The sequence below is a fragment of the Podarcis filfolensis genome (genome assembly GCF_964270895.1).
Source record: "Podarcis filfolensis genome assembly, chromosome: 9".
NCBI classification, from domain to species: Eukaryota; Metazoa; Chordata; class Lepidosauria; order Squamata; family Lacertidae; genus Podarcis; species Podarcis filfolensis.
The window spans coordinates 67,703,016-67,727,145 of NC_139610.1; the positions used below are offsets into that span (position 1 = coordinate 67,703,016).

Below are 24,130 nucleotides of genomic sequence, written 5' to 3' on the forward strand. Positions count from 1 at the left end.
GGTGAGATGTATCTGGAGGGGTCTTAGGTTACACCCTTTCTGTGATGTTTGTACAGCTGGGTTCCTGTTATACATGAGCTCAAGTTAATGGATTTTAGCTAATGGATCACTGAAGAAGGAATTTGGGAGTTATTGGGGCCTCATTTGGGTAGCTGTGTTCAGGCTTGGGTAGCAGGTCCCTTCATATGTATGATGTTTCTGGGGGTGGTCTTGTTCTACAGGGTGGCAATTTCAAAAGTCTTTATAAGGTATTGCGCGTCATTTTTCGGGGTTCCTCCTCTCTCCCCGTTGCACCCTGTTGCAACAGTTCAATAAAGATCAAGCTTACTAGCTGCTTTGCTTCTCAATATTCTCTGGTTGGCCTCTGCTATCTTCTCCTACCAATAGGGAACCTATGTAAGGACTCTATATGGGCTATTGGATACCCCATAAGGGAAAAGGGCAATTTTTGTTTGCAACAGGGACAATTAAAAAAAAAAAAAGCTCCTGTCTGAATAAGAAGGGGGGAACTCTAACGAAAAGTATAAATTAAAAAATCTCCTTCAGCAAGGGCTCCAGCGTGTCACTCTGCATCATTCCTAGCTCTGTGGGCTGCTTCTTGGTCACCCATCCCCTCTCGCGCTCCCTCTTTCGCTGCCAGCTATTGGCTGGCCCTGGGCCACGTGCTCGGCGACGGGCCCGGCTGTCCACCATCCCGCTGCCCGCTGCGCGCCAGTGCCCCCGCTTTCTCCCTGGGCGCCTCTCTCGTCGATGGGACTTTGTCGCTCACGAGGCCCAGCGCGGAGGGAGAAGCAGGGTCCGGTTCGGAAACGTAGAAGCAGCGTATCCCTCCGCAGGTAAAGCGCCGAGTCGTCGCCCGGCCGTGCAGAGGTAACGGGCAGGTACAGGCGGCGGTGATTGGCCCGGCTTGCTGCGGAGGCGGGCCCGCGCGGTCGCCAAGTAACGGGAGGGCTCCCTGGTTCGGAGAGGGAGAGCAGCATCGGCAGCTGCGTTAGGCTGAGCCAGGTCATTGGCCCGCCTGGGTCAGCGTTGGCTGCACTGACTGGCAGGTGGGCACTGCAGGGTTTTCTTGGGTGGGAGGCGCAGCGTTTGGGGATCGAACCAGGGACTTTCTGCATGCGGAGCAGGCGCTGTTTCCCGCTGGGCTACGGCCCGCACCCGGGTAAGTTCTCCCGAGCAAAGCCTGATTGGCATTTTCTTGGTTGATTGATTGATTATTTGGTTGGTTGGTTTATTTATTACATTTGTTTATTTATTGCATTTTATTGCATTTATTTATGTATTGCATTTTAATGTATTTATTGCATTTTAATGCATTTATTTATTTATTGCATTTCGTTGCATATATTGCATTTTCTCTACGGTGCTCAGGTGGTGCGCCTGGTTCTCTTCCTAACCACCCAGCTGCTCCCCCTCGTTTAATCCCCCACAACATTTGTTTTGTTTATTGCATTTTACTGCATTTATTTATGTATTACATTTTAATATATTTATTTTTTATTGCATTTATTTACTGACTTTTAATGCATTTATTTATTTATTGCCTTTCGTTGCATTTATTGCATTTTCTCTACGGGGCTCATGGTTCTCTTCCTAACCACCCAGCTGCTCCCCCTCATTTAATCCCCCACAACAACCCTGTGAGGTGGGTTAGGCAGAGATGCCCAAGGTCAAACCAATGAGTTTCATGTGGTGGAGCAGGGATTTGAACCCTGGTCTCCCAGCTCCCAGCCTATGTGACACCCACTCTCCTTGCAAGAAAAGGAAAGTTCCTGTTCACTTCTATAAGGTTTCCTGGTGGGTTGTGCCTTCATTGTTGTGGATCAGCACTCTCTGTTTTCTGCTCACCCTGATGCCCCCGAACTGCTCAGCTTAGTTAGGTTCACCATTATGGACACCTGGGGTTGTGCCCCAAAAGTTCCGCTCGGAGTAGATCCATTGTAATTAATGGACCTAAATTAGCCATGTCTGTGAACTTCAGTAAATGTATTCTGAGTAGAGTTGGTGTTGCTTACAGTCTCCTGTATTTGGCTGGCAAATGGCCAGTGGTATAGATCTGTGATCTCCCTTCATGCCCATCTGTCCTTTTTTCTTTTTAATCTGCTGACCCTTTCCCTCACTTGCTTTGCAACTATTTCCCCCCATCAATGTGCACAATCAGAATTTTCAGCATTTTTTATGTAATTACATCGACAAAGCAATGTCTTAATGACAGTGATGGTTCGTGAAAATAAAATTCCAGAATAAGAAAGTGTGGCTTAGTGAATGTGACTTTACTATTCAGTGTTTTGCTCCGGAGAATTGTAACAGGTTTGTGTGAATTGGATAATAGTTTTGGTGTAGTTGGAGACTAAATTAGGCTTTCTGAACCTCTGTATTTATATACAATATTTTTGGCCCCTCTTCCAGATTCTAGGGGGGTGAGAAGTTTGAGAAAAGAGGGGGGCTACAGATCTCATTTTCCACCAGAAAGCATGAGGTAGAAAAAATAAGCAGCGCTATTCCATCTCTCTTGCTGCCTTTGGTTGCATGTAAGTTGTCATTCTCTCAAGCTGTAGTTATTCCATCAGGCTACCTGAATTGTTTCCATCCCAGCCAGTTTTAGAATTTTTAGAATTCTGGCCCTGCCTCTCCTATACGTACTGTTTTTCCAAAAAAAATAATTTTTCTTCTTTGCCTGCTGTAAGCCGCTCTATGTGTTGTTGTTGTGGTTGTGGTTGTTGTTGTGGTTGTTCTTCTTCATCATCATCATCATCATCGTAATCTACCTTTTTCCCTTACAGGGACTCAAGGTGGCTTGCAGATAAAAATAAGAACAGTTAAAAACATTGGGGGGGGAGCAATCATTAAAAACCAATTAAACATTGTTAGAATTAAAACTCTTTATTAGAATCACAGAGTTGGAAGGAACTCTGAAGTCCAACCGCCTGCAATGCAGGAATGTCATCTAAAGCATCCATGACAGATGGCCATCCAGCCCCTTTCAGAATACTGTACACCCAACCTACACTTTGCCCTGATTCAGAATGAAAAGCATAAATTCCACCCTGTTAAAGATGGGCTTCCAGGTGAATTTTGAACACTGGTTCCAAATACCACCTTCCACCCACAGGCCCTTGTGACCTTTTAAACACCCATTTTATTAATTGAAAGAACAGTTGCCTATGAGTGGAGTGTTGCATTTGCTCAAGATGATGACTGGATTGGCATTGTGGAACATGGTTCAGGAAAAAATTGGCCGTTCATACAAGCCTCTTATGCCAATTTCTACCACCGAGTGAGGTTTTTAAAACTGCAGAAGAGAAGTGCACAGGTAAAACTCGAAAAATTAGAATATCATGTATTTATTTGTTATAATTGTGATGATCATGGCGTACAGCTGATGAAAACCCCAAAGGCTTGCCATATCTCGCTTTGCATGTCATGAGTCTATCTCATATATTAGTTTCACCTTTTAAGTTGAATTACTGAAATAAATGAACTTTTCCACGATATTCTAATTTTTCGAGTTTCACCTGTATGTTGACAGTGCCGACAGTCACAGTCTTAGCAGTGGTAGAACAATATATCTGTTAAAGCTATTAAAACCCTACAAATAATTACAGTAAAAACAACATGGCACCAACCCTTTCATTATATGTGCGCTATAAATGTGCAAACAAACAAACTGGAACCTTTAAGAACTGGTGCCCGAACTTGCCTCTTTCTTCCTCCCTCACCCCCATCCCTCTTTCGCGTGTCTTCTGTCTTTTAGATTTGTAAGGCTGAAGATAAGAACTGACTACTGGCTTTCGTACGCCACACAGGGAGCTTTTTCTAATAAAGCCTGTTGGGACTCAAATGGTGGACAGTAATTGGAACTGGAGCTAATGAGTCAACAAATAGGCAGCGTCAACTAATTTTAGTTTTCTCCCCATCTTCCTCTCCGTTGAAGTTCTTCGAGGGCAGCACTGAGGCTGAGGAAGAGAAAACCGATAGGCACTGCTACCCCCTGGACTTGGGTGTAAGAAAAAAGGCAGGTATGGGCAGGCAAAGGGCAGAATGAGATTATTATTATTAATACAGTGGTACCTCAGGTTAAGTACTTAATTCCTTCTGGAGGTCCGTTCTTAACCTGAAGCACCACTTTAGCTAATGGGGCCTCCTGTTGTCGCCGCGCCACCGGAGCACGATTTCTGTTCTTATCCTGAAGCAAAGTTCTTAACCCGAGGTACTATTTTCTGGGTTAGCGGAGTCTGTAACCTGAAGCGTATGTAACCTGAAGCGTATGTAACCCGAGGAACCACTGTAATAATAATATTATTATTATTATTATCATCACAAGCCTGACTGCGAGACAAAATCATTGGAGAGGAAAGTATTTTAGAGCATTGAGCCTAAATGTATTATTATTATTATTATTATTATTATTATTTTATACCCCGCCCATCTGGCTGGGTATCCCCAGCCACTCTGGGCGGCTTCCAACACAATATTAAAATACAGTAATGCATCAAACATTAAAAGCTTTCCTAAACCCTAAAGATGGGTGAGGTAGTGGCCCATTCACTCTGGTGGACCAGCCTCTACTGGGTAAAAATGCTTTAAGTACGTTAGGGCACCTGGCCATTATTATTATTATTATTATTATTAATTAATTAATTAATTAAATTTGTATACCCTCCTTCATCTGTAGACCTCAGCTTAAAAATACAAGGAAAAAAAACACAATATACATAATAAAAACAAGAACAAAACAATATTCCCCGTCCCACCAAATGCATGTAAAAGGATATAGGATGTTATTCAGCCTGGTTGAAGAGGAACGTTTTCGCCTGGTGCCTAAAGGCGTATAATGAAGGCGCCAGGCGAACTTCCCTGGGGAGAGCATTCCACAAACGGGGAGCCACTGCAGAAAAGGCCCTGTTCTCGTGTTGCCGCCATCCGGACCTCTCGCGGAGGAGGCACACAAAGAAGCGCCTCAGATTATTATCTGTCCAGGACAGTTTATATGGAGAGAGGTGGTCCTTGAGGCGTTGCAGTCCTGAGTCGTTTAAGGCTTTATAGGTCAGATCCAGTACTTTGAATTGGGCCCGGAAGCTAATTGAGTGCAGTTGGGCCAGGATAGGTATAATATGCTCAAACCGTGAGCAGCCTGGCTTCCGAATTCAGCAAAAAAAGGGGGGGGGGGCAAAAACAGCTATTAAAATAATGGTAAAACAAACAAACAAAAACAGAATTTCAAAGTTCTGAAGTTTTCATGAAGGAATAAATATGAATGTTTTCCCCTTGATAAAGATATATGTGAAACACACAGTGAACATTTCACTCTTCGTAGCTGCTTTTTGTATGAGTAAAACCTCCAATTAAATGGATGCTGTGTGTGTATTTAGTTCTTTTGAAATACAATTCTTTCTCGTTTTATAGAATGGTATTCTTCCACCATTCTGTTCTGAAGAAATGCACTTCTGATCTAAAAGAGTTCACATTTTAAAGGAAAGTGGTGATTGTGCACATGAAAGTATTGTTAGACCTGTAGATGAAACAAAAATAAATAATAGGTGTATCCAAAACTGGTGGTGTTTGATGTAACCACAAGCATGACTGTGAGACGAAATCATTGGAGAAGAAACAGTCTTTTAGAGCATTGAGCCTAAATGCTTTATTGTGGTGTAAAGCTATGAGGGGCAGAGACCACATTATCGGATACTGTACAAATCTTGCACATACTGTATGAGGAATCCCACAAGATGTATTTGCTTGTTTATTGCTTTGTTAGTCAGTAGCAGCAAAGACTGCTCACTGCAACATTTTGGTGGAACAGCAGAGCTATTGCGCTTCTGCAGTCCCCACTCTAAGAACACCCCATTTTGGAGCTTTCTGCCAGGCACTGCCAGCGGGAATATTAATTTTATTTATTTATTTCATAAAATTTATACACTGCTTGGTTGTAAAATAATACAGTGGTACCTTGGGTTACATACGCTTCAGGTTACATACGCTTCAGGTTACAGACTCCACTAACCCAGAAATAGTGCTTCAGGTTAAGAACTTTGCTTCGGGATAAGAACAGAAATCGGGCTCCGGCGGCGCGGCAGCAGCGGGAGGCCCCATTAGCTAAAGTGGTGTTTCAGGTTAAGAACAGTTTCAGGTTAAGAACGGACCTCCGGAACAAATTAAGTACTTAACCTGAGGTACCACTGTAATAATAATAATTGAACTGGTTTGCGCATTGTGGTTTATTGCGAATGATCAGCTCATGGTCTGGAGAGAAGCAAAACTGCAAGTGCTGGTTCACATGTAATGCTAAGCCAAGGCTCTTGGTTTGTTGCACCTGGCTGCAGGCAGGGTGGAGCAAAATGGGAGTGATTTATTAACAGGAAGGCATGGTTTACTCTGCAAACCATGGCTTACCATCACGTGTGGATCAGCTCAGTGTCTGAGGCCGTGTACAGCATTCAAAATTTGCCAGGCGCCTGTTGTATCTTGCAGCTGGCTATTGGCCGCTTGCAACCAAGTGAAGATGCCTGGGAGGGAGCCAGGATGATGCCCGCTGTCTCCACCATCTGGAGGTGCATGCCTGGGGAATCCTTGGATCTTGACTGTTTTCACATCCTGTCGAATTCTATCCGTTATATTTTGTATGCACAATCAGAATGAATTTTGGGAACCCAAAGGTCATATTGAAAAATACAACTTTTGAGTCACCTGGCCCCAAAATGGCAACTAGGCATTCTGTTTTGGTGACTGTAATCCTGGTTACAGTTATTGAGGTGCTACACTCAATATGCCAGCAAGTTTGGAAAACTCAGCAGTGGCCAGAGGATTGGAGAAGATCAGTCTACATCCCAATCCCAAAGAAGGGCAGTGCTAAAGAATGCTCCAACTACCGCACAATTGCACTCATTTCACACGCTAGCAAGGTTATGCTTAAAATTCTACAAGGAAGGCTCAAGCAGTATGTGGACCGAGAACTCCCAGAAGTGCAAGCTGGATTTAGAAGAGGCAGAGGAACCAGAGACCAAATTGCAAACATGCGCTGGATTATGGAGAAAGCCAGAGAGTTCCAGAAAGACATCTACTTCTGCTTCATTGACTATGCAAAAGCCTTTGACTGTGTTGACCACAGCAAACTATGGCAAGTTCTTAAAGAAATGGGAGTGCCTGATCACCTCATCTGTCTCCTGAGAAATCTCTATGTGGGACAAGAAGCTACAGTTAGAACTGGATATGGAACAACTGATTGGTTCAAAATTGGGAAAGGAGTACGACAAGGCTGTATATTGTCTCCCTGGTTATTTAACTTATATGCAGAATTCATAATGCGAAAGGCTGGGCTGGATGAATCCCTAGCCGGAATTAAGATTGCTGGAAGAAATATCAACAGCCTCAGATATGCAGATGACACAACCTTGATGGCAGAAAGTGAGGAGGAATTAAAGAACCTTTTATTGAGGGTAAAAGAGGAGAGCGCAAAATATGGTCTGAAGCTCAACATCAAAAAAACAAAGATCATGGCCACTGGTCCCATCACCTCCTGGCAAATAGAAGGAGAAGAAATGGAGGCAGTGAGAGATTTTACTTTCTTGGGTTCCATGATCACTGCAGATGGTGACAGCAGCCACGAAATTAAGAGACGCCTGCTTCTTGGGAGGAAAGCAATGACCAACCTAGACAGCATCTTAAAAAGTAGAGACATCACCTTGCCAGCAAAGGTCCGTATGGTAAAAGCTATGGTTTTCCCAGTAGTGATGTATGGAAGTGAGAGCTGGACCATAAAGAAGGCTGATCGTCGAAGAATTGATGCTTTTGAATTATGGTGCTGGAGGAGACTCTTGAGAGTCCCATGGACTGCAAGAAGATCAAACCTATCCATTCTTAAGGAAATCAGCCCTGAGTGCTCACTGGAAGGACAGATCGTGAAGCTGAGGCTCCAATACTTTGGCCACCTCATGAGAAGAGAAGACTCCCTGGAAAAGACCCTGATGCTGGGAAGGATGGAGGGCACAAGGAGAAGGGGACGACAGAGGACGAGATGGTTGGATAGTGTCTTCGAAGCTACAAACATGAGTCTGACTAAACTACGGGAGGCAGTGGAAGACAGAAGTGCCTGGCGTGCTCTGGTCCATGGGGTCACGAAGAGTCGGACACGACTAAACGACTAAACAACAACAACAACAACAACAACAATCCTGGTTTAAGGGGTCATTTGGCTCCTAGCTTATATATCTGAATTTCTAACACTGGCTGTCTGCACATTTCTGTTTACTCTTCATCCTGTGTTCTCCCACTGCTGTCTTCGAAAAGCTTGTATACGCAACATCAGCCATAATCCATATCTATTCTGTAGTTTCTTGTGAAATACTGCATTTTGATGCATTCCCCCCCCCCCCAAATCAGCTTTGATTTGAATTGAGAACTGCTCATTGGGTAAAGGCATTCCTGACTGATCTCTGCATGCCATTCACATGCAGTGAGTGATGTAGATGCATCTCAAACTGTGCTTATGTGTACAACAGGGTGCAAATGCATTTAAAACACAGTGAAAATGACCTTTAAGTTAGTAGTGTGTACACAGCCATTGTCTAGAAGTTTTGGCATCCTGGTGTTGAAATACATCTGTACACCATTTTTATAATGTAACACTGGTGTTTAAAAATACAGTGGGACCTCGGGTTACAGATGCTTCAGGTTACAGACGCTTCAGGTTACAGACTCCGCTAACCCAGAAATAGTACCTCAAGTTAAGAACTTTGCTTCAGGATGAGAACAGAAATTGCACGGCGGCAGCGGGAGGCCCCATTAGCTAAAGTGGTACCTCAGGTTAAGAACAGTTTCAGGTTAAGAACGGACCTCCAGAACGAATTAAGTTCTTAACCCGAGGTCCACTGTAGATGGAACAGTGGTAGATATTTGCATGCACTGGGTGGGTTAACAGAATTTTGGCACCTCTAATGAGGGAGTTGCCATTGCTTCCTTTCCATTCTTAATTTATTACTGTCCTCTTAGCACTTGCTTTCAAACTTTGGAAACATTTCATAGATAAATATAAAATGCATTTATGCTAAAACACTTAGAGCTTGTACTTTTAAAAAGCCGAAGGCTTCTAGAATAGAGTCAGAGCTGTATCATGTTGCAAATATTAATTCATGCTCAAACAACAGCAGTTAGCATGTTGCATTCTGAGGCCAAAGGAAAAGGACTGGACCCTGATTAAAATAAGACACAAGGCTTTGACTGGCCAGGCTCTCGGAGGAAGTGCAAAGTGTGTATCTCCACACCCCCATCCAGGCCGTTTTATTAACAAAAGAACCCTTTACACAGTGTTCGTAAGAACCAATCATATTTCTTCTTTTTTCTCTCTTTTTTTTTAAAAAAGTGTTATTCAAAATTAAAACAAAACATATTATCCAAAAACATATCATCCTTATTTTTTCCCCATTTTTCCTCCCTCCCACACAAAACCCACCCATCCCCACCCCCCAACTTCCCTCAGTTCCAGTCTTTGGTTTCTCTGAGAATGCTGTTTTCTGCATGTTACACAGTTGTATAGATCCTCACACTATTTAGCTGATTATTATCAATAAAAAGTTTGTGGATGTTTATTCAAAGCCAGCCAAGGAGTCCAGTTCGCTTTGTTGCGTCTTGAAATACTTTGTAAAGGGTTCCCATTCATCTTTAAAATCACAGTTATCCTTGTCCCGTAGCTTATATGTCAGTTTTGCCAGTTCTGCATAGTCCATCAATTTTTCTTGCCGTGATTCTTTAGTTGGGGTTTCTTCAGTCTTCCATCCTTGTGCTATTAGAACTCTTGCGGTCGTTGTCGCATACATGAAGATGTTTTTCAGCTTTTTTGGCAGATCTTTCCCTACAATCCCTAACAAAAATGCTTCAGGTTTTTTAACAAATGTTAAATGGAACATTTTCTTCAATTCGTTGTATATCATTTCCCAAAATTTTTCAATTACATTACAGTCCCACAGAACTACAAAGGAGTGCATTCAGCAACCCTGGAGGTCATAACGAGCAATATGCATGATAAGAAGGATGGCAGGGAGGATAGAGTTCATTATCACCTTTTTGTGAAAATCTGTTTCCTGGCCCTAAGATTAACATATGATGATATACATCTTTTATGGCCCAGGATGCATGCCTGGCGAAGCAACTGGCAACTGGGCTGTGTACTTGACTTGTCAAGCAAGAGAAATGGACAGTAGAGGAAATGGCCAGAGATGCAGAGGGTTGTGGGATTTGACTCAAACCCAGTCAACGCCATGTTTTCTTAGCGGACACAATGGCTTGATGCATATTTTATAATTCCTCATAGTAATCCCATCTGATTTTCCAGTGGTGTAGCGTGGGTTGTCAGCACCCGGGGCAAGACAAGTAATTTGCGCCCCCTAACCTGTGGATTTGCGCCCCCTAACCCGTGGATTTGCGCCCCCTAACCCATGGATTTGCCCTAACCCCAGATGTTGCGCCCGGTGCGGCCCGCCCCCCCTGCACCCCCCACGTTACGCCACTGTGATTTTCACACTCTGGATATTTGCACTCCTACATTAGAAGTACCCTGCAAACAATGCAAGCATGATGTGTGCCCAATATATATTTAAAAATACCTGAATGAAAACGGAACTTGAGAACCTGGCAGACATTTTTATAACTGCCTTTCAAAATGTTGCATACTCTGGTGTCTGGGTGCAGTTAATTCTTGGATGAGCTGTGAGGCTGCGCAGATGCCTCTCTTGCTAAAAAAAAACAAAAACCCTACACTGCATAGTTTTCCTTGGGCTGGAATAGTGTGAAGATGTGGAGATGGCAGGCAGATGCGGGTGGTGCTGTGAAATAATGGTCATGCCTGCACAGTTTAATAGCCAGCTGCTCAAGAAACCTGAGATAAGATTATGGAGGCAGAAGCAGACTTGATTCTCAGGGGTTGAAGTCATTGGGTCCAGGCAGCAAATGCGTCAAATTGTGTCCTGAACACACAGCTTTTTGTTCTTCCGTATACAGGAGGAGTTGCTGTTATTTCTTGACAATACTGTTGCAGTGAGGATAAAACATGGCCTTCACTCCTGACTCCGTGTGGTTTTCTTCAAGGAGGTTTTCAGTATATTTCATGCGCAGAATGCAGGGAAATATGCACACCCACCCTCCAGGGGGTGTTTGCAGTTACAGGCTCTGCTGCCCCGTGGTGAAGACATAGCCCCCTGTCATTTTGACAATCGGTATTTTATTTCTGTAAGTCCTTTATCAGTCAGTGATCTTGGATAGCTTTACGACACACAGTGGAATTCACTTCACCTCTTTAAGGCAGGTGGAGGGTATGATGCAAAGCAGTTATAGAGAATGAAAAGCAGAAAAGTGTGAATCGTAAGTGGATCCCTTCAAAGTCCAGAAGTTCCTGGGAAATGGGTTAAGGGAGAATCACAGCTAATTATCTGGAGGACAAGGGAAGATTCATACTGTGCGGTCAACCACTTTAGAGTTAATTATCTACTGACTTGAGTCACAGTTATTGACCTACTTAGAAACTCATATATATAAGAGAATCGCCAAATGGCACCTTAAATCTAGGTTATGGTCTCCACAATGGAATGTCTAGCTGCCTTTTTTTACAATAAGATTTATTACTATTATTAATTATTATTATTATTCATTGCATTTCTATACTGCTTATATATTAAAGAAAAAAATCTCCAAGCAGCTTACGACACATTAAAACATCAAATAATCCGGAATCTAGCTCAGTTTGGTTAGATTCTACTCTTCTGCTCCCAAGCCAGTCAAGAGCTTTCAATCTTCAGAACAAATTCAAGCCTCAAGGGAAATATTTCAGATCCTTCTCTAAGTAACGTTTTGCTTTCCCCACATTTAGTTATTTGCTTACTTAATTTATAAAGCTGCCCCATAGCAGAAGTGCTCTGGGGAGCCGGTGTGGTTTAGTGGTTAGGGTGTATCTAGGGTGAGTGGTTATTGTTTTGCCCTTCCCTTCAATCACTCCTGCCCTCTTTTTACCATTACAGTAGCTTGTTCTGGGAATGCACACAGGTATTTCTGTCCCCATGCAGTTGGCCGGATTGTCTGCTTTAAGGGCAGAAGTTTCTCTCTCCCAGGGACCTCAGCCAGAACATATAACAACATAAGGCTTGGCAAGGTTTCAGTCAGGCTGAGATCATGTACCAGGATAAAGAAGAAGACATAAGGCTCTTTAGCTGCTCTGAGTGACCTTGGTGAGAATCCCTTATACCCCGATAAGGCTTGGGATAATGCCAGACCCTAGAACAATAGGGAACTGTTTCTGCAAGTGTTTGCCCTGTGAGCTGCCACTTGCCAAATCAAGGCAGATTTTAGTTTTGAGCAAGCAGGGATGAAAACAGGCAAAGGCAAACTCGGCCCTCCCGATGTTTTGGGACTACAATTCCCATCATCCCTGACCACTGGTGCTGTTAGCTAGGGATGATGGGAGTTGTAGTCCCAAAACTTCGGGAGGGCCGAGTTTACCTATGCCTGGATTAACAAGCAAGAGAAGATTTTTGGAATGTCAGGGAAAAGATAGAAGTTGCATTTTCCTTCTCTGGACTCCATCTTCGCTTCATCTCTTTTTCACAGATGCAGCTTATTCTTGCGTCCTTTGATAGCATATCTTCTCTGGAATACACAAGGAGAAGAAAACTTTGCCTTTAGCTTCCATTCTTAGTAGTTGTAATAATTTTACACTAAGTGAAGCTTATCTGCCCTGCTCTTATTTCTACTCGAGGTTCAGGCTTCACTATGGGGGGGGGATTAAAACATTTTTCTTTAATTTTTACCTGTAGTCATTTTTTGTTTGGATTTTTCCAGGATCAAATATCCTGGAATAACAGATTCATTTAACTTCTATCTAAAACCACAGGAGCCTCTTCCCTGGAATCTCACACTGGATTGGGAACTCTTAAACCAAAAGCCATGTAGGTGAGACAGCCAGGATAATGTAGAATTCAGCAATGGTTAAGGCATAGTTAATTTTGTGTTAAATATTAAAAACTTCCCTAAACAGGGCTGCCTTCAGAAAGCTTTTAAAGATAAGATAGCTGCTTATTTCCTTGACGTCTGATGGGAGGGCGTTCCAAGAAGGCCCTCTGCCTGGTTCCCTGTAACTTGGCTTCTTGCAGCGAGGGAACCGCCAGAGCACCCTCGGCTCTGGATCTCAGTGGCCGGGCTGAACGATGGGGGTGGAGACGCTCTTTTGAGTTAAGTTAAAATATTCATATTTTATTTTGTTTTCCATATAATCATTAGTTGTATATGTTGTTCCTTATTTCTTTCTTCTCCAAAATTCATTCATGTATAATGTGGTGTTAATTTCTGTTTGATATTATTATAATCTTTCATAAAAACTTAATTGGTCTCTAAGGTTCTACTGGACTAACAAACTATAGTTGGTCACATTCACTGGTCTTTAAATACACTTTCTAACGGATTTTATCTTCTCCGAGTCCTGTTCAGTCAGCACCCTCTTGCATGTTGCAGCAATGTAAGAACCTCGTTAACAAAGGGTGCATTTTGAGCTAAAATTGTAATTAAGCTTTCACCATGTTATCGTCATGTTTTTTAGAAAATGCAAGAGATACTGTTTGCATGGAGGAAACCGTCAATTACTGTGGGTGGGTGTTTTCTTTTAAAGTGCAATGTTAACCTTGTTAACAGGATTTCTCTTTGCAGCAATGCGGAGTGAAGATCACACTATTAACCTGAAAAAGGAGTGCTTGTGTTCTGCGCCATGCTCTAAGGTACCTGCACATGAAGATGAAAAGGCCAAGTGGGTTTTTAAAAGGTACTTTCAAGTAAGTGACTCTGTCTATGATATCAGCCGTAAATTCTTGTTTTAACATCTCGTTTATTATTTCTCCTTACGGGGTAGGGTGTTAAAGCCTGACTGCTGGATTTGTTTTAAAAGTTATATTTGCCACTAAATCCTGGAATGTTTTAAAAAAAGAACACCACCCATGCTTGGTTCAGTGAAAGCACAAGAAAAAAGAAGTTGTGTTTTGCTTACAAAAAGTTTCTGATTTATTCCACTGCTTTCTGAATACTATTTTCAGACTTAGGGTTTATCCGTACTTCCTCTTGTTCCACTGCATTCCTCTGGGGGAAACCTCTCTTTAGTGCTCAATCGGAACAAATGGCAATTCAGGTTTGTCCCAGTTGCCTTTTGTTCTGATCTATCGCTAAAGAGCAGGTTTTCCTTTGGAAAAGAGCAGGGCCAGGGGAAAACCGCTTGGACAAGCAGAAATGTGGATGAGCCCTTAATCCAGTGGCAGATTACCGTATTTTTTCGTGTATAAGACGCCCCCATGTATAAGACAACCTCTATTTTTTTAACCCAAAATTAAGAAATTAAGTTGTTTATCCTCCCAATTGCCGCTGCCAATCTCCTGCTTGCTGCTGCCATTAACCACACGTCCCCCCTCTGCATTCACTATCCATATATAAGACAAAATAATAAAAAAATTCCTTCCAGTCGCACCTTAGAGACCAACTAAGTTTGTTATTGGTATGAGCTTTCGTGTGCATGCACACATCTTCAGATACGTATATAAGACGACACCCAATTTTTGCCTAATTTTTTTTTAAGCAAAAAGCATCATCTTATACACAGAAAAATACGGTATGTTGTTGATAATGTAATCAAATGGTTTTGATAGCACAGTCTTTTGCATTTTTACTCAAGTCCTGCTTATTTCATTGGGACTTAAACCCCAGTGAGTGTTCATTGGATTGCTATTTGGGTCTGGTTTTTGTGTCAAGAGCTGGAGTCTTAATATTAGATGTGAATTGGGAAATAGGGCGACCCTATGGACGAGCCTCAGCAACCTCAGATATGCAGATGACACAACCTTGATGGCAGAAAGTGAGGGGGAATTAAATAACCTTTTAATGAGGGTGAAAGAGGAGAGCGCAAAATATGGCCTGAAGCTCAACATCAAAAAAACGAAGATCATGGCCACCTCCTGGCAAATAGAAGGGGATGAAATGGAGGCAGTGAGAGAATTTACTTTCTTGGGCTCCATGATCACTGCAGATGGTGACAGCAGTCACGAAATTAAAAGACGCCTGCTCCTTGGGAGAAAAGCAATGACAAACCTAGACAGCATCTTAAAAAGCAGAGACATCACCTTGCCAACAAAGGTCCGTATAGTTAAAGCCATGGTTTTCCCAGTAGTGATGTATGGAAGTGAGAGCTGGACCATAAAGAAGGCTGATCGCCGAAGAATTGATGCTTTTGAATTATGGTGCTGGAGGAGACTCTTGAGAGACCCATGGACTGCAAGAAGATCAAACCTCTCCAGTCTGAAGGAAATCAGCCCTGAGTGCTCACTGGAAGGACAGATCCTGAAGTTGAGGCTCCAATACTTTGGCCACCTCATGAGAAGAGAAGACTCCCTGGAAAAGACCCTGATGTTGGGAAAGATGGAGGGCAGAAGGAGAAGGGGACGACAGAGGACGAGATGGTTGGACAGTGTTGTCGAAGCTACCAGCATGAGTTTGACCAAACTGCAGGAGGCAGTGGAAGACAGGAGTGCCTGGCCTGCTCTGGTCCATGGGGTCATGAAGAGTCGGACACAACTAAACAACAACAACATGGGCGAGCAGTTCTCAAGTCTGGGAACTGGTTTGTGTACCAGCTCTGAGTGGAGTTGCATTTCCCCTGAAGGAGCAGGTACACAGTTTGGGGAGCTTCTAGATGCATTGCTGTTGCTAGAGGCCCAGATGGCATCAGTGGCTTGGGGTGCCCATTTCCAGCTTCACTTGGTGTGCCAACTCTGACTGTTCTTGGACTGCTCTCAAGTTGTCCAGTTTCCATTTCTAGAAAATTGCACACAAAAATATACAATGAAAGAAAGCCTTTCTTGATTTTATTGGTATGTGTAATTTTCGTTTTAGTGTTGAATTGCGAATAAATGTTACATTTATGGGACACCTTTTAGTGCTTTTATGCTTGTAGAGAAATAACAAAATTTCTCCTTTTTATTTTTAGGCATGTCATCCTAGTTGTGATTGGCCTTTGCTTTGTCTACATGGTCAAATTAAGCTTTCATTCCAAAGAATGTGACATGGCAAGAATTCATTATGTCAACCCTGAGCACGCAAAGGTTAGTTATTATGTCATACTGAAAAATACAACTTTAGCCCCCAAATGGCAACTAGACATTCGGTTTTGGTGACTGTGACCCTGGCTTTAGGAGCCATTTGGCCCCTAGCTTAGATATCTGAGTTTCTAAGACTGCATGTACAGTGGTACCTCGGTTTAAGAACAGTCCGGTTTAAGAACAATTTGGTTTACAAACTCCGCAAAACCGGAAATAGTGTCTTGGTTTGAGAACTTTACCTCGGTCTAAGAACGGAATCTGAACGGTGGAAGGGCATTGGCGGCGGGAGGCCTCATGAGGGAAAGCGTGCAACGGTTTCGGTTTAAGAACGGACTTCCGGAACAGATTAAGTTTGTAAATCAAAGTAACATGGTACAGCTTAACTTCTGTGTCTTCATCTTCTAGAGAGCACAGAAGTATGCTGAGCAAGTTGTTCAAGCTGAGTGCCGGCCATCTTTTGTGAAGAAAGGGATGGGCAGATTATTTATGGGAAAGTACAGTATGAACGCATCTCCTTTTGTAAGAAGAGACATAAAGACGCAAGAAGCCGTCTTCAAATACAAACCGCCCTTTGGATTTCACAAGTTTTCCGAAAAACTTCAAGACCTGTTGGAACTTTTACCTGAATATGACCTTCCGGAAAGCTTGCAATCGAAGCCTTGTAAACGCTGTGTTGTCGTTGGGAGTGGCGGGATTCTTAATGGACTGGAGTTGGGCTATGCCCTGAACCAATTTGACATTGTTATAAGGTAGATATTGCTTTTTTTTCCCCCCTTGAAGGTTTTGAGTGAAACATAGAGCTGTGACTGAAATTCAGAATCGAATTTGCTGAAAAAACGTTAGCCTCTGTTAGATTTGTTCTTCCTGTGCTCAGTTTGTGATCGGTCGTTTTCTAGTTACGACCGTTTAAAATGTGATTGTCACTACAGTGGTACCTCGGGTTACATACGCTTCAGGTTACATAATCTTCAGGTTACAGACTCCACTAACCCAGAAATAGTGCTTCGGGTTAAGAACTTTGCTTCAGGATGGGAACAGAAATCGTGCTCCGGTGGCGCGGCGGCAACAGGAGGCCCCTTAGCTAAAGTGGTGCTTCAGGTTAAGAACAGTTTCAGGTTAAGAACAGACCTCCGGAACGAATTAAGTATGCAACCAGAGGTACCACTGTATGCTTTTTCGTTTCAAAATGAATCTAAAATTGTAGTTAAGCAGGAAATACAGAGGGATCTTTTAAGTTTGTCTTTACAAAACTCATTAAGATGGGCACTCATTCATGTGATTTATTTTACTTTACAGGTTAAATAACGCACCAGTTCAGGGATACACAGATGATGTTGGTAATAAAACTACCATAAGGATGACATATCCAGAAGGTGCCCCCTTATCTGAACATGAGTATTATCCAAATGGCTTATTTGTTGCTGTTTTGTTTAAAAGTGTTGATTTTGACTGGATTCAAGCAATGGTGAAAAATGAAACACTTGTAAGTAATAGCCGTATAAACACCTTATCAACATTTGGGTTTCCTGTTACTCAGTCCTATCTTTCCAGAAAAAGGGGTACCAGAACTGAGTTCTGGCTGAAAAAAAGCCCTGATATTACCTGTGTAAATAACATTGAGAGGGTTTTTTTAAGCTTAGGACTGCCAGAATCAATACGGTTTTCATGATTACTGTTCAAAATTCTTGGAAGTCTGCATAATCTGAGAATGTCTATCCCATTTCATGGAACGTATTGCACTGTTCTTCCAATTGGTGGCGCTGTGGTCTAAACCACAGAGCCTAGGACTTGCCAGTCAAAAGGTTGGTGGTTCGAATCCCTGCAACGGGGTGAGCTCCCGTTGCTCGGTCCCAGCTCCTGCCAACCTAGCAGTTCGAAGCACATCAAAGTGCAAGTAGATAAATAGCTACCGCTCCAGCGGGGGAAGGTAAACGGCGTTTCCGTGTGCTGCTCTGGTTTGCCAGAAGCGACTTAGTCATGCTGGCCACATGACCCGGAAGCTGTACGCCGGCTCCCTCGGCCAATAAAGCGAGATGAGCACCGCAACCCCAGAGTCGGCCACGACTGGACCCAATGGTCAGTGGTCCCTTTACCTTTACCTTTACCTAAGAACATTTAGTTCACCATGGAGGCAAAGCATTACCTCCATCATGGCTAGGAGTGACTTAAACATGTAAGTCCCATGATTTATACAGAAATAGCTAGTAGGGACTATTACTATGTGTACTCTTCACTTTTTCCAAACCTAAATGTGTTTTGGGAGGGCAGTTGTATAATAAAAATTAGACTGTATTATGACTCATAACCCTGGGAAGTGTGTGTTATACGTACGTTATGGATTCCAAACTTTGTAATCATTTTAATATTCTTTTTCTTGCAGCCACTCTGGATGCGGCTGTTTTTTTGGAAGCAGGTAGCCGAGAAAATACCAGTGCTACCTAAACACATTCGCATCTTAAACCCGTTAATAGTCAAAGAGACAGCTTTTGATATTCTGGAGTATCCTGAACCTCGAGCAATGTTCTGGGGCTGGGACAAGGTGTGTGTATGTTTTGCGGATAAAAGAAGATGCTTGCATTTTTCTGCTGCAGTTCAGTCATTGTTAAGGATACATGAAAATGTCTTAATCCACGGTCCCCCAAACTTAGGTCTCCAGCTGTTTTATATATATATATATATATATATATATGTGTGTGTGTGTGTGTGTGTGTGTGTGTGTGTATAAAATTAGTTTTTTTAACATATCATTTTCAACAGTAATTAAACATACTTTTACATCTTATTCAAATTTTTGACTTCCATCAATCCTGTCTGAAAATTTTCTAATCTAATCTCTCAGTATGCATTTCTTATCTTCCCTGTTACATTTCAAACTCATAACCAATATCTCTTATCTTTTTCTACTTTGTAACACTTTGTATATTTCTCCTTACAAAACTTATTGTAGTCCTACTAGCGTAATTTGTTGATTACAGTTGCTCTTCAAATAATTCATATACTTCTTCCAATCTTCTGTAAATCTCTGGTCCCGCAGGTTTCGAATCCTACCTGTCATTTTGTCCAATTCTGCATAGTCCATTAATTTTGTCTGCCATTCTTCTTTCATTGGAATTTCTTCTTGTTTCCATTTCTGGGCTAACAATACTCTTGCCGCAGTTGTTGCATGTAAAAACAATTTAACATCTTGTCTATTAATGTCCTCACCTATAATACCAAGTAAAAATGCTTCTGTTTTTTTTAAGAATGTATATTTCACCATCTTTTTCATCTCATTATATATCATTTGACTGCATTCCACTGCAATTTTGTTTAATTTGCACAGGTCTGTCTTAAGTTCCATTAGACATGGATATGGAAATACTTTTTTATGTAACGTGCAACAGACACACATATCTCATCTATCGACAATATTTACATACCAGCAGCTTCCCCTGGGTGTTCCCTGTCAAAGCTGATAAGTTTCCAGAAGTGTGGCCCTGATAGTCTTGTGCAGCAAAAACAGCCAAGAATTTTGTCGCACCTGAAAGACAAATAAATTTATCAGCTTTTGGCCATCTTCCAGCTCTACAAATCTATGATCAGCTAATACAGTCATACCTTGTGTTGTGTTAGGTTCATGTTGCGTCTTTTCAGCTTGCGAATGCGGCAAACCCAGAAGTGTATACTTACGGGTTTCCGCGCCCGCAGAAGCAGTGCTCTAGTTACAAACTTTTCGGGGTGCGAATGGCACCCCGGAATGGATAGAGTCCGTAACTAGAGGTACCACTGTACCTTTAACATCATTTACTTTTATTCTTGATCAAAAGTGTGGTTGTTAGTGTGGTGGTTTTGTTTTTAGTTTCCTTTGTTTGCTGTGGTCAGTTTTGTTTCTTTGTTTACTAGTTGCCATTGACTGCATTGGATGGCTTTAACTAATTTTTATTGATGTCACCTGGTGCCTTTGGCATTAGATAACTAAATAAATTCAGCAAATAACGGTAGATCACAATTTCTCAGTAAAACTGCAGTTTCAAAACAAAAACGGTCAAGTAAAATAGAATATTGCAAACAGCTAAGAAAGTATCTAATGCAACTTAAGGCAGACTTGTGCAAATTAAACAAATTGCAGTGGAATGCAAAATATCAGAGATAGCATAAGAAATCATAATTGCATGCACATTCTTCATGATTTTCTTCATTTTTAAACCAAGCAAAGAATATCAGGCATGGCTTAAGTCTAGGGCATCTTCTGATTGCCAGTGTTTGGACAAGGTGATGATCTATTAATTGATTCCTTTACTATATTTGTTAGTAATTACCGTATTTTTCGCTCTATAGCACGCACCCGACCATAACACGCACGTAGTTTTTAGAGGAGGAAAATCTGTAGGCATGCCACCCGTAGGCATTTCCTCCATAACACGCACAGACATTTCCCCTTACTTTCTAGGAGGAAAAAAGTGAGTGTTGTGGTGCAAAAAATACGGTAGTTGATTTTCTGCAGCTGTAGTGTGTAATATGGCATTGTCACCCTAATATAACAAGCATACTCTAATTTGGGAATGTAATTTCCTCCCCTTTAGAATGTGCCTACAATCGGTGTGATGGCCGTGGTTCTGGCCTCGCATTTATGTGACGAAGTGAGTATAGCTGGATTTGGATACGATCTGAGTCAACCCAACACCCCACTGCATTATTTTGACAATCTTTGCATGGCTGCGATGAACAGCCAGAGAATGCACAATGTGACTACAGAAGCAAAATTTCTTCAGAAGCTGATAAAAGAGAGAATTGTAAGAGACCTCAGTGGAGGAATACATTGCAACTTCTGCGGAAAGACAAGTTAGTGACTGAAAATGATCCCAAAGACTGGATTCTGTGTGTTCCTGCAGCCTCCTCCACCCCAAAGGAGGCACTCTCAGTTTTTCCATCTTGCAGGATGCCCTAAAGGACTTTTTATTACTGTGTTCAGCTGCTTTCCTTTTTAATTTTATGTTCAGTTGGGTAAGTATTTTTTAATGTACATGAAAATAACGTTTTGCTTCCCACAACGATTTTGTGGGTAATTTAAATTTCCTTAGTGCATATTTAATGGTTTAGTGTTTGGAAAGAGATCCAGAACCTTTTTATTATATAGGTTACTGTGCCTAGAGCTGTGTTTCTTGACTTCATGAATGAAAAAGTTCTCAATTGGTGGTTCATTCTAACGTCGTGCAGCACTTTTAAATGTGTGGATTTATTTTAATTTTTATTAGAGAACATGAATATTGGGATATGGAAGTGACTCTCATTACTGGGTAAAGCAATCACTTACATTCCCTTCCTTAGACCGTATTCCTGACATTTTAATTCTTCCTCCAGTGAGCCTTTTACACTGCAGAGCCAAAGCCCCTTTTCAGTGACATGGCCAGAAAGTGCAGCATCTACTCCCAATTTAGAGACCAATTTAGAGACCAATAATCACCAAGCATGGTCTGGGCTGGGGCTGTTTGATATCCGTCTTACTGTGAAGACGCTGACTTCCTTGAAACAAGCAAATAAGAACAATTTTGATAACCCAGTACAGTATTACAGTATAGGTGTTTTTTAGGTGTTAAGTATTTCTCTCCTTCCAAGTCATGCATTACCTAGGGAGGTATAGCAATGATACGGCAGCTTCCCATAAGATCTGAATATCCCACGTGATTCAGTCTTTCAAATGTGGTAAACCTGTGGACCTGATGCAGCCCTCCTCCCGTGATTTTTTTTTGGGGGGGCACCCCCAATGTGAGGGATGCGGGTGGCACTGTGGGTTAAACCACAGAGCCTAGGGCTTGCCGATCAAAAGGTCAGCAGTTTGAATCCCCATGACGGGGTGAGCTCCCGTTGCTCGTTCCCAGCTCCTGCCAACCTAGCAGTTCGAAAGCATGAAGTGCAAGTAGATAAATAGGTACCGCTCCGGCGGGAAGGTAAACGATGTTTCCGTGCGCTGCTCTGGCTTGGCAGAAGCGGCTTAGTCATGCTGGCCACATGACCCGGAAGCTGTACGCCGGCTCCCACGGCCAATAAAGCGAGATGAGCGCCACAACCCCAGAGTCGTCCACGACTGGACCTAATGGTCAGGGATCCCTTTACCTTTACCCCCAATGTGGGTGATTGCTGTGAATCGCAAACCCAGAGAACTCCCTCCTGTTTCTGAAGCACTCATCTGTTAGCAGCGGTAGATGGGGACAGGAGGAGAGGCAAGATTTCGGCGCCTCTTTTTTTGCTGCCCATTGCAGAATGCCGCTGCCAAGGGACCATTACACCAACAAACATCCTCTTACCATCCTCACACGAAGTGGTAAGAGTTGGAGTCCAGCAACGTCTCGAGGGCTGACAGTTCCCCAGTCCTAATGTTAAGGATGGTGTATGTAGAAACAACAAATGAAATATTATTTACTTTTACGGGTTGGTTGCTGTAGTGTGAAATAGTAATTTCATGAAGAATGAGGTTTCTGTTAAGATGAGCTTCCCATGTGGTCCCGGTGGCGTGATGGGACCCACAGTAGAGATGCTTCTTCTTAACAAGAGAAACCCCTGCAGAAGATCATGTGGAAGAAGCCCAGTTTTCCAGGGGTGGTTCCTGGTGTAAAAGTGCAGTGTTGGCTTCTCAAGTTATTACCCTGATATGATAGCAGGGAGCGAGACTGTGGCAGTTATCATGGGTAACATAGGACCTAGGGCCACTCCAGACTGGTGTTTTATTGCAGGCATATTCTGCATCATTTTCTTGCCACATGAATAGTGCAAAAATAGTGGATGTGTTCTGCTTTATTAGTTCTGCGATGCTTCCCTAATGCCACATTATTGATCTCCAGAGGAGCAATAGGAGCATAAGAAGCTGCCTTATACAGAATCAGACCATTGACCCATCTAGCTCAGTGCTATCTGTTATCATTGTTTATTAAATTTATAGAGCACCTTTCATCAGGAGATCACAGGGTGGTTGACAACAAAACGAGGACAAGGAAGAGGTGGGCAGTCTTGATGGAGCACTCTTCTCAATTAGTGCTGTAAGTGCTTGTGGAAAAGGAATAATAATAGGTTTCCAGAGCTGCGTGTAGATTGAACACACTTAAATGGGAGGAACCCTGTACATGCATCTTCCCAAGAGCCTATGCTTATTGAACAAATATCTCAGCAAGTTCAAGGATTTGGCTACATCCAAATGAAAAAGAAGTCAGAAAGCTGACCAGCTTCATTTGGCTTGTCTTGCACATAAGAGGAGTTCGCCCTCAATTTAGACACACTCGGTAAGAAAGCACCCAATTTAGATCATGCTTGAATTCATATAATCAGAATTTGAGGAGCACAACGTTCAGCCTTCCTAGTATTTCAGGCACAAGTCTCTCCCAACCCCTACCTAGAGATGACGGGGATCAAAAATGGGACCTTCTGCTTGCAAGGCAGACCTTCTGCCACTGAGCTTTGCTCCCTCCCCAGCACAGCCAAAACAGAACAAAAATAAACCAGAACATTTGTGGCATAAAAGGTGATGGGATTTTAGCAGGACATTGCAGGATATGCACTGATTGGAAACGAAGCGGCAAGATCGCCCCAAAACATTTGCAGGTGGGAACACTATTGGAAAGTACACCCAAATTTTTTATTTATTTTATTTATTGTATTTATGTCCCCCTCCCCAATTAATTCCCACAACAGCCTTGTGAGGTAGGTTGGGCTGAGAGGCAGTAGCTGCCGCAAAGCCACCCTGTGAGCTCCACGGCCTAGTGGGGATTTGAACCCAGATCCTAGACTGACACTGCAACCACTACACCACACTGGCATTGCAAGCACAAATTATTATGAATGTGTGCAATAAAAAATGATGTCTGGAGGGGCCTACCTAAGTACTAATGAATTTTTGTATGAATTGCATCGGTTATAATAAACGTTATTTCCATCAAACTTTTAGTTGGCTTGTTGAAATGATGGTGTGTGTTCTTGATATCCGCTTATATGTACTGAAGACAGCCGTCGTCTGCTCTTCAGTCAAATTGTCTACAGCAAGTTCTGAA

The 24,130-nt window shown here is 42.5% G+C and overlaps 1 protein-coding gene across 11 annotated transcripts; it reads left to right on the forward strand.

Annotated features, from left to right (window-relative positions):
• Positions 1-655: 655 nt before the first annotated feature.
• On the forward strand, positions 656-24,020 carry ST3GAL5 (ST3 beta-galactoside alpha-2,3-sialyltransferase 5). 11 transcript variants are annotated; one of them, XM_083571600.1, is made up of 7 exons: positions 656-870; positions 13,684-13,805; positions 16,001-16,115; positions 16,518-16,861; positions 17,409-17,595; positions 18,493-18,651; positions 20,675-24,020. In XM_083571600.1, the coding sequence occupies exons 2-7, from the start codon at positions 13,762-13,764 to the stop codon at positions 20,936-20,938; spliced, it is 1,113 nt and encodes a 370-aa protein (XP_083427726.1). In that variant the 5' UTR covers positions 656-870; positions 13,684-13,761; the 3' UTR covers positions 20,939-24,020. The 11 variants fall into 11 exon arrangements, with proteins under 11 accessions (XP_083427726.1, XP_083427718.1, XP_083427727.1 ...); XM_083571592.1 differs by having other exon boundaries at positions 669-1,162; positions 13,684-13,795; XM_083571601.1 differs by having other exon boundaries at positions 669-1,049.
• Positions 24,021-24,130: the final 110 nt, after the last annotated feature.